This window comes from Pseudorca crassidens, chromosome 5 (genome assembly GCF_039906515.1).
Source record: "Pseudorca crassidens isolate mPseCra1 chromosome 5, mPseCra1.hap1, whole genome shotgun sequence".
In the NCBI taxonomy this organism is placed as follows: Eukaryota; Metazoa; Chordata; class Mammalia; order Artiodactyla; family Delphinidae; genus Pseudorca; species Pseudorca crassidens.
This window is the reverse complement of record NC_090300.1, coordinates 99,785,015-99,797,303: the sequence shown is the minus strand read 5'-3', so window position 1 is coordinate 99,797,303 and position 12,289 is coordinate 99,785,015. Positions and strand designations below refer to the sequence as shown.

The window sequence follows — 12,289 nt, the reverse complement described above, 5'->3', positions numbered from 1 at the left end:
GTTTATAGGTTTCTTTCACATCACATCTAGTCATCCGAAATATATATGTTAAAACCTCAAAGAGCTAATGCCTTTGATAACAATACCTCTGATGTCATGCCTGGATTTCTTCCTTTCCAATTTCGACTTGTTGTCCACCTCAAAGATGACATTTATTTCTCAATGCACTAAGGTTCTCTCCTAGTCACCTTGGTCTCTCCACCAGTAAAGCCCCCAAAGGATAATGGTTAACCTTCCTTCATTTCTCTCACTCTCTGTGGATTTTTGTTTTGTAACTTTGATAAATAGCAGTAGAATGGTCCTTATTTTTGGATATCATGGTGGCCTCACTGCCTAGAGGACCATGTATTACAATGATTTCATAATACTACTATAATATCCTTAAAAATTTTAAATTTTAAATTCCATACAAATACAACTCAGAAATCAAGATATAGTCATTCACAGGCAAATTCTATGTAAATTTAATGTCCAGCTTAATGACCAGGGCTACCTTCTTCTCTTAGTTTTACTTTATTTTTTACCTTAATTCAGCTAGAATTTATCTCTGCAGATCCTATGGCTGATTTTCACAGACAAGTCCAGTTTCAGGGTTGATTTGCTCTCTTCAAAGCTCTCTGATACTTGGAATTTTTGCTCTGTTTACTCACTGAACCACGCCTTCCCCTAGACATCTGGCTTGGATCAAGTTTAATAAGTTGTTAAACCTCAGAACTTCTGTCTTGTTTTGTTTTACTTTAATGAAGTCAAACCCGTTGTGGTTATTTTTACCCAACATTGTTAATCCTTTTTTTAGTTGACTTAGGAAAATATTCATATCCTCAGAATTCAAAATCCTCAAAATTCATGAAATGTTCTTATTTTAAGCTATGAAATGCTAAAACTATTCGGTAGGGAAATGCTTATCATGGGGTACAATCCTGGAAATTTAAAGGTATAATCACTAGAAAATAGTAGTACCTAATTTTTTTTTTTTTTTTTTACAAAAATTCATATGGAGAAGTTCAAGCCAAACTCTTGTCCAACTAGTGTCATTGAGTTTCATTGAATAATTCATTCTAGCGTATTTATTTAGCCCCTACAGGGACAGCCACTCTGCTAGGAACTGGGAATAAAATAGAGAACAGGCCACAGTCTTTGCCCTTGGGGAATCTTAGAATTCAACTGTAGAGATAGACTATTAAAGAACATGACCCAGTGGAGAGTAAAAAGTTTTGAGATTCTCAACCTGAAATATGTGGTTCATTTTACCACATAGGTAAATTGAAGACTTAAAAAAATAGTTTGTGCTTAGAAAGCAAAAATATTCATTCTGCATATATCTTTGCACTTATGTTCACCTTTTCCATTTATTTCAGCTACTTATCTGAGAGAAAAGCAGAGAATGACAATTTATCTTCCACTTCTGGCTTTTAAACAGCTGTGGTATTGCTACTGTCACTTTCCTCCTGTGGGTCCTCAGCTAGCTATATGTTTTTTGAAGAGCTCACCAAGTTTAGAATTCCAATCTGTTCGAATTCCATAAGGTTTCTTTTAGTGTACATGTGTATAAGACCAAGTCGGTGTGAGAGAAAAACAGAAGTGTGTGGTGACAAAAAGCTCCTGAAAAATCACTACCTCCTTTTCTAGACAGTTCTTTGATTTTCTTTTAATTGCAATGATCCTAACTGCAGGATACCAGAAACAGAAGATAACAGATAAATTTATTCTGTTTATTCAGTATCGAGTACAATTCCAAACAATATTCAAATATTACACACTCTGATTTCAGCCATCTACCAAAGGTAGGATGCTTTCAGTTTTTCAGAGTCCTGGAGCCTGCAGCTGATGTGGCTCATTTGGCATCTTTGTCCCCACACAGAGATTTTGTCCACAGCCAAGTCCTTGTAGATGACAGCTGGGATGTTGTTCTTACAATAGTGCTTTGGTAATGTAAGAGAGGAGTGGATATTCTGACTTCTTTTGTTAACCTGAAATTGCAGAAAATAGTGGGGGCGTACAATCATAGAACTTTTGCTTAATTGGGATACATAGGAGGAAACTTTCTATTCTTTAATAGAAACCTTTTTTTTAAGAGCAAATAAATGTAATTCCTAAGCAAAGAATAACTTTTAAAAAGGAATTTTATAGCATTATATATTCTCTTCCATGTTCCAGTGAGGCAGCTTGTTTTGGGAAAGGGGCACACAGATCTTTTGGTTGAATTAGTCACAGTGCATACATCCCGTCTATTTCCATGAGAAGCTATTGTCCTTGTAGGATCATATTGACTGGAGGTTAGGATTTTCCTAAGGATGTCTTATAATGAAAATTTGTATTTTTTTTTTCTTTTTGTCCTATAGCAATGCACTGCACCATTCTAAAGAATCCTATGAATGAGTGCTCTATTTATTTTGGACATTATACTTCAGGATCAAACAGCAGAACCATCATTTCTGCCAAGACCCATATGTCTGAAAAGAAATGGCATCAGATGTTTTATAAATATCTCACCAGGTTCTCCCATCAATTATTTCAAATACTAATCCTGGAGTTTTATAGTTTGAGATATTTATCTCTTTTACTAAAAATATTTCCACACTTGCTAGTTTATATTATTTTAGAAAAGGGACTCTGAAACTGAGCTTTTATTTAAGCCTGTGTTTACTTTATCATGGAGGCTGTGACAGATGGAAGTTTCTTCATCTGTAAAATGGGAGTAGCAATAATATCTAAACCATATGGCAATTATGAGAATTAAATGTGATAACATATGAGACAGCACTTTGTAAACTGTATGAAATTACACACATATTAATTGTAATAGTATTTATACTCCAGAATCAAACAGCCAACTGCACACATTTTATGGTTCAAATAACAAACACTCACAGGAACATATACACCCATGTATTTAAACACAAATATCCACTCATTGTGTATGCTCAAGGGTTAATTGCTATGTGATTACAAAATGGGTAACAAAAACTGGGAAACCAAGTGAATGTGTTCATTGCCTCTATTATGTTTGTCAGGGAAAAGTGAAAAATCAATGGCTTCAGTCTTTTACTTAACAGATGCAAATAAAACTGCAACTCAAGTTCAGGAGTGATTTTTCTTTTCATTTAGTTATTAAGTACGAATTTATTTTCTTGGAACTTGATGTTTTTTGCAGATTATAATGGGCAAATTGGCATCACTTAAAATAGAGTGGCACTAAATAATGAATGTTTCTCTATAACAGAATAATAAGTGGCAGGTTATAGGGCTCTAAAAAATGTAATAGCTGTTAACAATTACTGCCCCCACTAACCTGACTGGAGAGATAATGATGAAGCAAAGTCAGCAGGAAAGAATACAACACAGTATGTTTTACGACTTTATTTGTATGCCCAGGGCAGTAGCAGGGTGTGGGCTTGGAGGAATAGATAGATGATGAAATCTTGGACACTGGAACAGGAAATGAGAAAGCAGACGGTTTAGCGGGACTTTCGTTATTGCCTTTCCGAGGGAGCTTGTGGGTGAAGGTGAGGGGATATATAGGTAAAAAGTAATTATAGAATCATAACAGACATAGATAAATATTTGGAGACACAATATTGCTTTTCTTTTTCTTTTCTTCCCCCCAGATGAGACTCCAACCAACAATTCACAGCTTGGTAAGATAATTAACATATATTGAAAATTAAAGTATAATTTTTTTAAATGTTAAGTATTTTTTGGTGATCAGTTACAAAACTGTAATCAGCTAAAAATAATGAGCTCTGGTTTAACAAGCTTGTTATATTTTAAATAACAGTTCACTGAGGATTTCTGAACTCATATGCAACCTGTTGGTCAATTTTTAGAGCATTTTATAGATGACTTTTTTTGGCTGCCTGGGGGATACCAGGCCTCTAAACCATACAATCCTTTGGGTATTGAATTGAATTATAGTCAACTAAATTGTAGCATAATTGTCTCATGCCATTATTCTATAAGATACTGATGACAGATGCTTTGCAGGTTTAAATTGGGATAAGGTGAGTTAAATCTGATACTGGACCTTCCCATTGTGTTTATTACTTGCAGGTTCTCCAAACGAACCTCATTTCCAGCTGAACGCCATCACCAGTGCACTGATATCAGGAATGGTCATTCTGGGAGTCATGAGCTTTTCCCTCCTCCTGTGCTTACTGGCCCTTCTACACAGGAAGGCACCCACCAGTTTGGTATTGAACGGCATACGAAACCCAGTCTTTGACTGACTGTCACAGTCCCCTGCTCTCGGGAGAAGGCTTCACTGGCTCTACAGTGACTGCAGTCAGTGTTCTATCTGAATTGAATGCCAGCCAGCATTTGATATTTGTAGGTTTGATAGACTTCAGTGTAGCTTGTTAGCATGACAATAGTGAGAGAATTTTGATAATATTGCTCTTGTCACTTACGTTTGTGGTCAGGCCTGTTTGTATGGCACCCGTGGGTATACTGAAAATAAGCAAACAACATTCAGGACTTAGATCTTACAGGCTCCGTCATTATTTCATTTCATTTCAACTTTCTTTTGATTATTGGTTTTATAGATAAAAGGTGACCATAGGAAAAAAAATAAATTTGTTGCAATTTTATCCCCTAAGCATTAAAATCCACTGTGATGGCAATTAGATTTGCATATGTGGTCCTGAAATGAAAGTTGCTTTTTGTTTTATTCCAGATAATTGCAGCTTGGGGATAGGTTTTAATTGGACCAGCCAATTTGGACACCTGAGATTTAATTTCTCATTCTATGACCTCCTATGTTTTTGGCTGATTTCCGTGTCTGAAAACATTCATTTGAAAAACAAAAATACAACTCTTGGGTATTGTATCCTAACCTGGAGGGAGCATCCATTTGTGTAGCAAACACTAAAATTAGTCGTTAACCTCTAAAGGATACTGACACTAGGTCGTTATTCATTTGATAGAAGAATCTGTGATCCGTTTTCTCCTGGTTCAAGTGAGAACATCAACACGTGTTCCCTCTGCTCCCAAGTAAACCACTCAGCTGCTACTGCAGCTGTGCTTCCAGACTGCAAAGATTATTCTTAATTCAGGAACCATTACATGGGAAAACAAACAGTAGTTGTGGGAGAGGACATCGTCCCCACACACAAGCATAGCGTTCCTATGTGGGTTTTTAAAAACCTAAGTTCCATTTTTTTCCCCTAGAACAAAGAGGAAACAGGTTAAATGTTTTTGCAGAATTTTGTTGGAGTCTCCATGAAAAAAATGTCGCTTTTCTTACAAATTTCTGATGTAGACAAAACATGTAGTCTGGAGGAGGCCTACTTTTGCAGGTGTCTCCTTTAAGGCATCATGATTGCCATGGAAGAAACAGTATTTTCCTCTAATAGTAAACTGCAAGAAGCATTTTATTTTTTATCAGTTTTGCAAAAAATTTTAAAAAGCCAAGTTTTAAGCTTATATTCTTACCAAAAAATCAAGCTTCCCTTTGTTCAATCTATCTACACAATGGAACAGATAAAACAATTCAATGACAAACACCAGTACCTAGCATGTGCAGCTACTAGAAGTGCTGTTTATAACTGTAGAAATTGCTGTGGAGACTAATTGTTATTCAACATTTGTGACCTATTATTCAGGACTTAATTTTAGTATACTACATGCAAATCACTATGCAAGCTTAGATTTGTTTCAAATGAAGTGTCTATGCTCTGCTGTTAATAATTAAATCAATCATCAAATCAAAAAAATACCTTTTCTCCAATTTGCCTGAATAGTTCAGAAGAAAGTATTTATATTACTCTAATTAGCTATGTAATTGCCTCAACTTTCTCTTTCAAGGTATAGACACAGTCAGAGGGAAATAGGTTTTGAAAAGTCTCCTGATAACTTCTTCAATATAACGGAGTCACAAACACTTAAAAAGCCAATCTCCTCTTCCTCATGTTACTTCAAAATAACTTTGAAGTGACCATTCTGAACTTTATCAGTGTTAGCAATTTATTTACAGATTTAAAGGGGGAAATCTTACAGAAAAAAATATGGACCATGCTACTTATGTGACCCTCCACGTACACGGATAGTATTGAAATATTCTGGTAAATCTATTTCAGATACTTTAAGTGAATTGCCGTTGATCCAAGGATTAAATCCTGTGAATAGTACATTATATCATTGAAACTGGTTTGTCAGTTTGATTTTTGTGCTTTGGGGATAGTTACTGTTTCAGCTATTAACCCGTTAAATTCTATACACCATTTTCTAAAACTGAATAATGCACATATCAGTTTGCAAGTAACTTAAATCTCATATTATTTTTTGCCACCTTTATAACATAAGTAGGATGTCCACAGCTATAATGAGACAAACCAGGTTTGCTTTAAATAGCTTTGTTCTTATAAACCTGCAGTTATATGTAGTATTTAGTTATACTGAATATTCCAGTTACTATAGCGTGAAAACCTTACAAAATATGTGCAAATATTCCTTCAGTTTTAATACCTCAAACTGTTTTTTGCATTTCAGGGGTAAGGTCTGATGACATGTAAAAGACGATTGTTCAATAAAATAATTGTAAGTGGTATCTTTAAAACTGATTTTTTTTAAATTTATTTTGTTTTTAAGATATATCTCCATCCTACTCTCACCATTCTATTCCACTTTCACAAACATTAAGAAAGGTTAAACTTAAAATAAGCTGCCTAATGCAGGGAAGGGCAGTAGCTCTAGGCTAGATGAAGCCTGCCCTCTCCACACTGAACTTCCGCAGCCCTGTGTTGGGAGCATATTCATGAGACTAGCTGAGGGTAAAGAAGTACTTTACCTTGTGTCTGAGCTCTGACTAAAACTGAGCCTACGATTTTTAAAACTTTGAGGGGAAAGTAAAAACTGGAAAGACAGGAGCTCAGCTTCTGCCCAGAGTTGCATAGTCTCTCATGACAGTTCCGTCAGGGTCTGGCTGCCACCCCTTGTTTTGGAATATGACAAAGAGTTGAGGAGAAATCCTTTTCCTCACTCAGGGAGAATCCAGTCTTACAGAACTGAGTACTAGTCTGGGTCCTCAAGTATTGGCACTTAGCTTTGGGAGCATCACAGACATGATGGTCCATGAAGTGGCATTGTTAGCTGTGGAAAATGTAAGGCAGTGAACTTCTAGAAGTGAGAAAAGAGCAGGAGAAGAAGTATATGGGAGACATTTGTGAACACACACAAGGTGTAGTTTGAAGGATTCTCAGAGCACTTGGCAGGAGAGAACTGTAACAGGATGGAGAGCCTTCTGTCAAGATGATAGAGGCTATTAGGCTAGCACACATTTGCTTTCATTTTATATTTATAAGGAAAACAGGAAGCTGACCATAGATCAATTGCTTTTGAAAATGAAGTTCCTCAATTATTTACGAGTGGGGAGACATTTAATACAAAACAATCCAAATTTGTAATTTAGAAAAGTATATACTTGGGTAGTAAACAAAATAAGTACCAGGACTGGCTGGTGTATTAGGGTTCCCCAGAGAAAAAGAACTAATAGGATGTATGCATATAAAGAGATTTATTTTAAGGAATTAGCTATCATTATTATGGAGGCTGACAAATCCCAAGATCTGCAGTGGGCGCTTAAGCTGGAGACACAGGAGAGCTGGTGATGTGTTTCCAGACTGAAAGCCAGCAGGCGCAAGCCCCAGTAGAGCTCTTATTTCAGTTCTAGTCCAAAGGAAGGACTAAACCAGTGTCCCAGTTGGAAAGGCAGTCAGGCAGGAGGAATTACTTGTAGTCATGGGAGAGTTAGACTTTTTGTTCTATTCTGATTTTCAACTGAATAAATAGGGTCCTCTCACATTAGAGAGGGCAACCTGCTTTACTCATGTATTCAAATGTTAGGTCTCATCCAGAAACATCCTACAGACACACCCAGAATAATGTCTGACCAAATGTGTGGGCAACCTGTGGCCCAGTCAGGTTGACACGAAAAGAACCATCACAGCTGGTAAACTTGCAAACACACCATTATTATGTGTCACACTACTAAAATATAAAACGTCCTAATGAACCCAGCCATATTAAGGGAATGAATAAATAAAAATATTACAAAATTTGATAATCTCCTCTTGAAATTACTTTGAAATATTTAATGTCTGGAGGTAAGGGCTTGTGAGCAGAGGGTCCTCTTTCATATTAGCTAAAAATATGGATCAAACAGAGAAAAGACAGGGCTATGAGTGGGTGGGAAGTGATGCGCTTGGAAATTATGCTGAATTATCTCTCCTTAACATGAGAAACAGGGCAGAAGGAGGCCTGGCATCAAAGTACTGATTGGACCTACATCCTGCAGGGTTGGGATTGAGGGGGCGGGTGGCCAAGGAGTGGAGTGAGTGATGTCATCAGCAATGACAACAGGCCAGAAGCAGTGAAAAGCATAAAACAGCAAAGCAGAGATAATAGGGGGCAAATGCAACAAGGAAAGTGTTGAACCCTGGGAGGAGAGGCAGCTTCTCAGAGGGCATGAGTTCATTGGTAGAAGACAAAAACAAATCTCTGGTAGCTGTTACCCATGTTTCTCATGATGGTGACTTGTCTCCTCCAGAGACTCAAAGGAAGTGGAAACTGGATAAATATAAGTTATACTTTCATGTTTGTGAGAATATCTTGCCTGATCTTTACAAATTTGAATAATACAGGAGAACTAAAATTGCCTTGATTAATACCACTTTTTGCTGAGACAGCAAGGAGAGAATTGGTTTGGGTACTAGACACAATATTTGGAAATCTCTGTTCAATAAACTTCATTTAAAAAATGCTTTGTATTCTTGGCGAAGTGAAATTGAGAACTCAGATTGTTATCTGCATAGTTCAAACCTCCAATTCCCTTTTACCTCAAGTATCTGGATATTTTTTGTTTTACTTAAATTGCCAACATAATTATCTCAATTTTCCCTTTCATTTTCTATGTTGAAAAGAGAAGTTACATCATTATATGGAGGTTTAGTCAAAGGGAACTTGGATCAAATGTTGAGGTTAGTTTTCATCAGGAGCATAGCTGTGTTAGCAATGCCCAAAGCACAATCTATTACTGAATAATCCTGCTCATTTGGCTAATCAACTAACACTGGAAGATCCTGGGAGAGTTTGGGTTTGACAATTTCACGCAACTCTGACTCAAAGTTATACAGGTCGTGAAGCCATTTCTCCCTTTGCGTGTAGTTTTCTAACTTTAGAAATTATTTACCACTTGGGAATTGGAACTGATTTTATTTTAAAAGCTATTGTTTTGCTAACATATATTTTGTTGTTCATAAAATGAGATGGCAGAATGCCCACTGAGAGAGAATTGAACCCAGTGATTTCTCTTAAATTCTATAAAGATAAATCACAATTAGTTTTTGCATCACCCTCACTCTCAAAACGCAATATGGAACACAAGTGATTCATTATCTCATTAAAAGATTTATCAAAACTTTAATGCTTTCTTTCCAGTTTGTCAATGGATCCATAATGAGAATTTCTCTTATTTCACACTTCACCATCCCTGGTCTGTAGCCCTTGTCTTGTGGTCCAAAATGGAGAAAGGTCCAAAAATAGAGGCAAAGGACATACACACATCGTCAATAGTTTAAGGAAATTTCCTGGAAGCTGCCACAGGAAACTTTCTCTCATTATTTAACTTGCCAGACTTAGTCACTACCAGCACAGGTGTCTCAGAAATGTACTGTGGGTGTCCATGTGCCCAGCTATCATCAGAGGATCTGACTTAAACCTATGTTACTCAAGTCATGTCATCATTTACTCACAGCTTTAAAACATGAGATACATTGATTTATGTACAAGGATGTTTATCACTATTATTTTTAATAAAAAATATTAGATGCCACTTAAATGTTTCCAAATACAGAATTCTTAGATGTATTATGGTCCTTTGCTGTGCTATAATGATATGTAAACACTAAAATCAGTTATAAAAAGACTTTACCCAAATGGAAAATGCTTATGCTATAACATGAAAAGAAAAAGCAGAATACAGAACTGTATATATAATATGAGCTCACACAGAAAAAAGACACGAAGGAAACTGATAGAAAAGTTTACTATGGTCAGTTAGGAAAAATAATTGGTTTTGATATTAATCTTCTTATACTACTAATCTCTAGAATGTTTTTTTTCTTTTCCTTTTTTTTTTTTTTTTTTGAGAAAGTATCCAGATAATTTAAATGAGAAAGTAATTTTAGTGGTCTGGTAATTTGGAAGTTGAGGAAAGTGTTTTGTCTGTATTATTGACATAATTGCATCAATTCTCAACTTTACTTCATCTACTGAAAAAAAAATTCTTTGCACTTAATCTAATGAGCATGTAGGAAGAAAACAAAAATCTAAACCTTTCTGAGAGACAGTGGAATGCAACTGCTTTATTTATTCCAAAGCAATTCTAACATTTTATTCAACATGCAAATGGTGTGCAATGCACTTAAGATTATACAATGGCAGACACTAAGCAGATTTGGGGAATTCTGGATTCTATTGACAGAAATGAATGAGCTATCTGACTAACTGTTTTTCATTTGTGCATTTGTTTTTCCCATATCACTAGCATTCGTTATGGTCACACAGCCAGGCTCACATTCAAACCGAGTTTATGCTCTGGGAAATGCTGAAAAGCATTATCATCTTCATTATTGTCATCAGTGAAAATTATGTTCGTCCATGCTCTCTGGAGTTGATGGCTGGGGTGTTTGAAAACAACATCCAGGCATTTTCCCTCTCACCCTGAGTAAAAAAAATACATACCAGTGTTATTTTTTTTTTATTTTACTAATAATCTGTTTTTCCTTTGCCTTTTAGAGTTGACAAAAGCTGCACATAATGAATGCTATTTGTACATAACAAGTACAATGTCACTGCCTGGCATATGAAACAGATACAGAAATTCTCCAGATTAGCCCCCTTAGTTGAACACTACTCATATTTTGAAGTAAACAAATAACCATTTCCTGTGCATTTTCGCCTCACCCCATCACCACATCAGAACAGTGATAATTGCTTTGGAGACTTTTGGTATTCCCTCCATGCCCTACTCAGTATCCCTTGGAAAGGGTGGCCAGGACTCCACTGTAAATACAGCTATAAGGTCCGAATTCCTGCAGGTTTGAGGAGAAAGGTTGTAGCAGCTTTCCCGCGCTAATTTATGAACTCTTTTGAGTTAAAGTTTTTCCTCAAAAAGGGATCTTTCCTCAAAATGGCAACCAGGGTAAGTAACTTTGTACATACCCAGAGGGTTTGAAATAATGCCTTGAAGACTGTGTGGTTTTTCCTAAATTGTCAGCTGTAGAGTTCAAAAGGATCACATTTTGCCTCAGTTTAAAACCAACACTTTTCTTTCTTTAAATGGGATTAAGAGAATCACGGAGCCCTGGGGGCGTGGGGTGGGGCCGCCCTGGCGCGGGTCATGCTGGGTCCAGCGCCCGGGTTGCTGGGAAGGGGGCGGAGCACGGCTGCTCTGGAGCGTCTAGAGGGAGAAGTAGCCGCTGCGGTGGCTGCGTTCCTCGCAAGACCGACATGTTCACGGACGCCAAGGAGTCAAGCACCGTGTTCGAGCTGAAGTGCATCGTCGAGGACATCCTCAGGCGGCCGCTGGACTAGCAGCGAGCGGCTGTACAAGGACGACAAGCTTCCGGACGACGGTAAGACATTGGGCGAGTGTGGCTTCACCAGCCAGACATCGGGGCCTCAGGCCCCAGCTACTGTGGGACTAGCCTTCTGAGCAGATGAAGCATTTGAGGCCCTACGCGTCGAGCCCTTCTCCAACCCACCCGAGCTGCCGCATGTGATGAAGCCGCAGGACTCAGGAAGCAGCCCCAATGAACAAGATGTGCAGTGAGAGACTCTCTCCCCACTGCCCCTCCCCCCCTTAAAAGATATTTGGGTGTCCAAAAAAGAAAAAAAAGAGAGGTGATTCTCTTAATCCCATCTGAAGAAAGAAAAATGTGTTATCTTTCGCTCTTCAGTTTAAATGACTTCCCCCAATATCTGAACTCTGTGCTAACTCTAAATGGAAGCCAAGAAGCAAAGAATAATGTGCTGTTTTAAATGTAAATGGAAGATAAGATGTTGAGGCTAAATTTTAAAACCACACCAAGATATATGCATTCTCCTCTCACATTTAAATAATGCTCACGTTAAATAATTGTTCCAAAGGAACTGTCAAATGAAACAGTTACAGCTTTCCCTAACTGAGCTCTGACAACGAGAAGTCTAAGGCTCACAGTGAAGTTATGAAAATAATTTTTTAAAAAACTCATTTGTAAAACATGAGCAAAACCTTATTTCTATCTGATATTGG

General features: G+C 37.2%; 1 protein-coding gene and 1 long non-coding RNA gene across 5 annotated transcripts in view; both read left to right on the top strand.

Moving 5' to 3' along the window:
* Positions 1–6,553, top strand: part of ZPLD1 (zona pellucida like domain containing 1) — a 64,532-nt gene extending 57,979 nt beyond the window's left edge. For all 3 annotated transcript variants that reach the window (XM_067739013.1, XM_067739016.1, XM_067739015.1), the window contains 2 exons: positions 3,609–3,638; positions 4,051–6,553. In XM_067739013.1, the coding sequence (XP_067595114.1) occupies positions 3,609–3,638; positions 4,051–4,226 (206 nt within the window). In that variant the 3' untranslated portion in view covers positions 4,227–6,553. The remainder of the gene's footprint in view (positions 1–3,608; positions 3,639–4,050) is intronic.
* A 4,916-nt stretch (positions 6,554–11,469) lies between these two features.
* LOC137225250 (uncharacterized) overlaps positions 11,470–12,289 on the top strand; it is a 199,449-nt gene continuing 198,629 nt past the window's right edge. For both annotated transcript variants that reach the window (XR_010943753.1, XR_010943754.1), the window contains exon 1: positions 11,470–11,630. This is a non-coding gene — a long non-coding RNA (uncharacterized lncRNA). The remainder of the gene's footprint in view (positions 11,631–12,289) is intronic.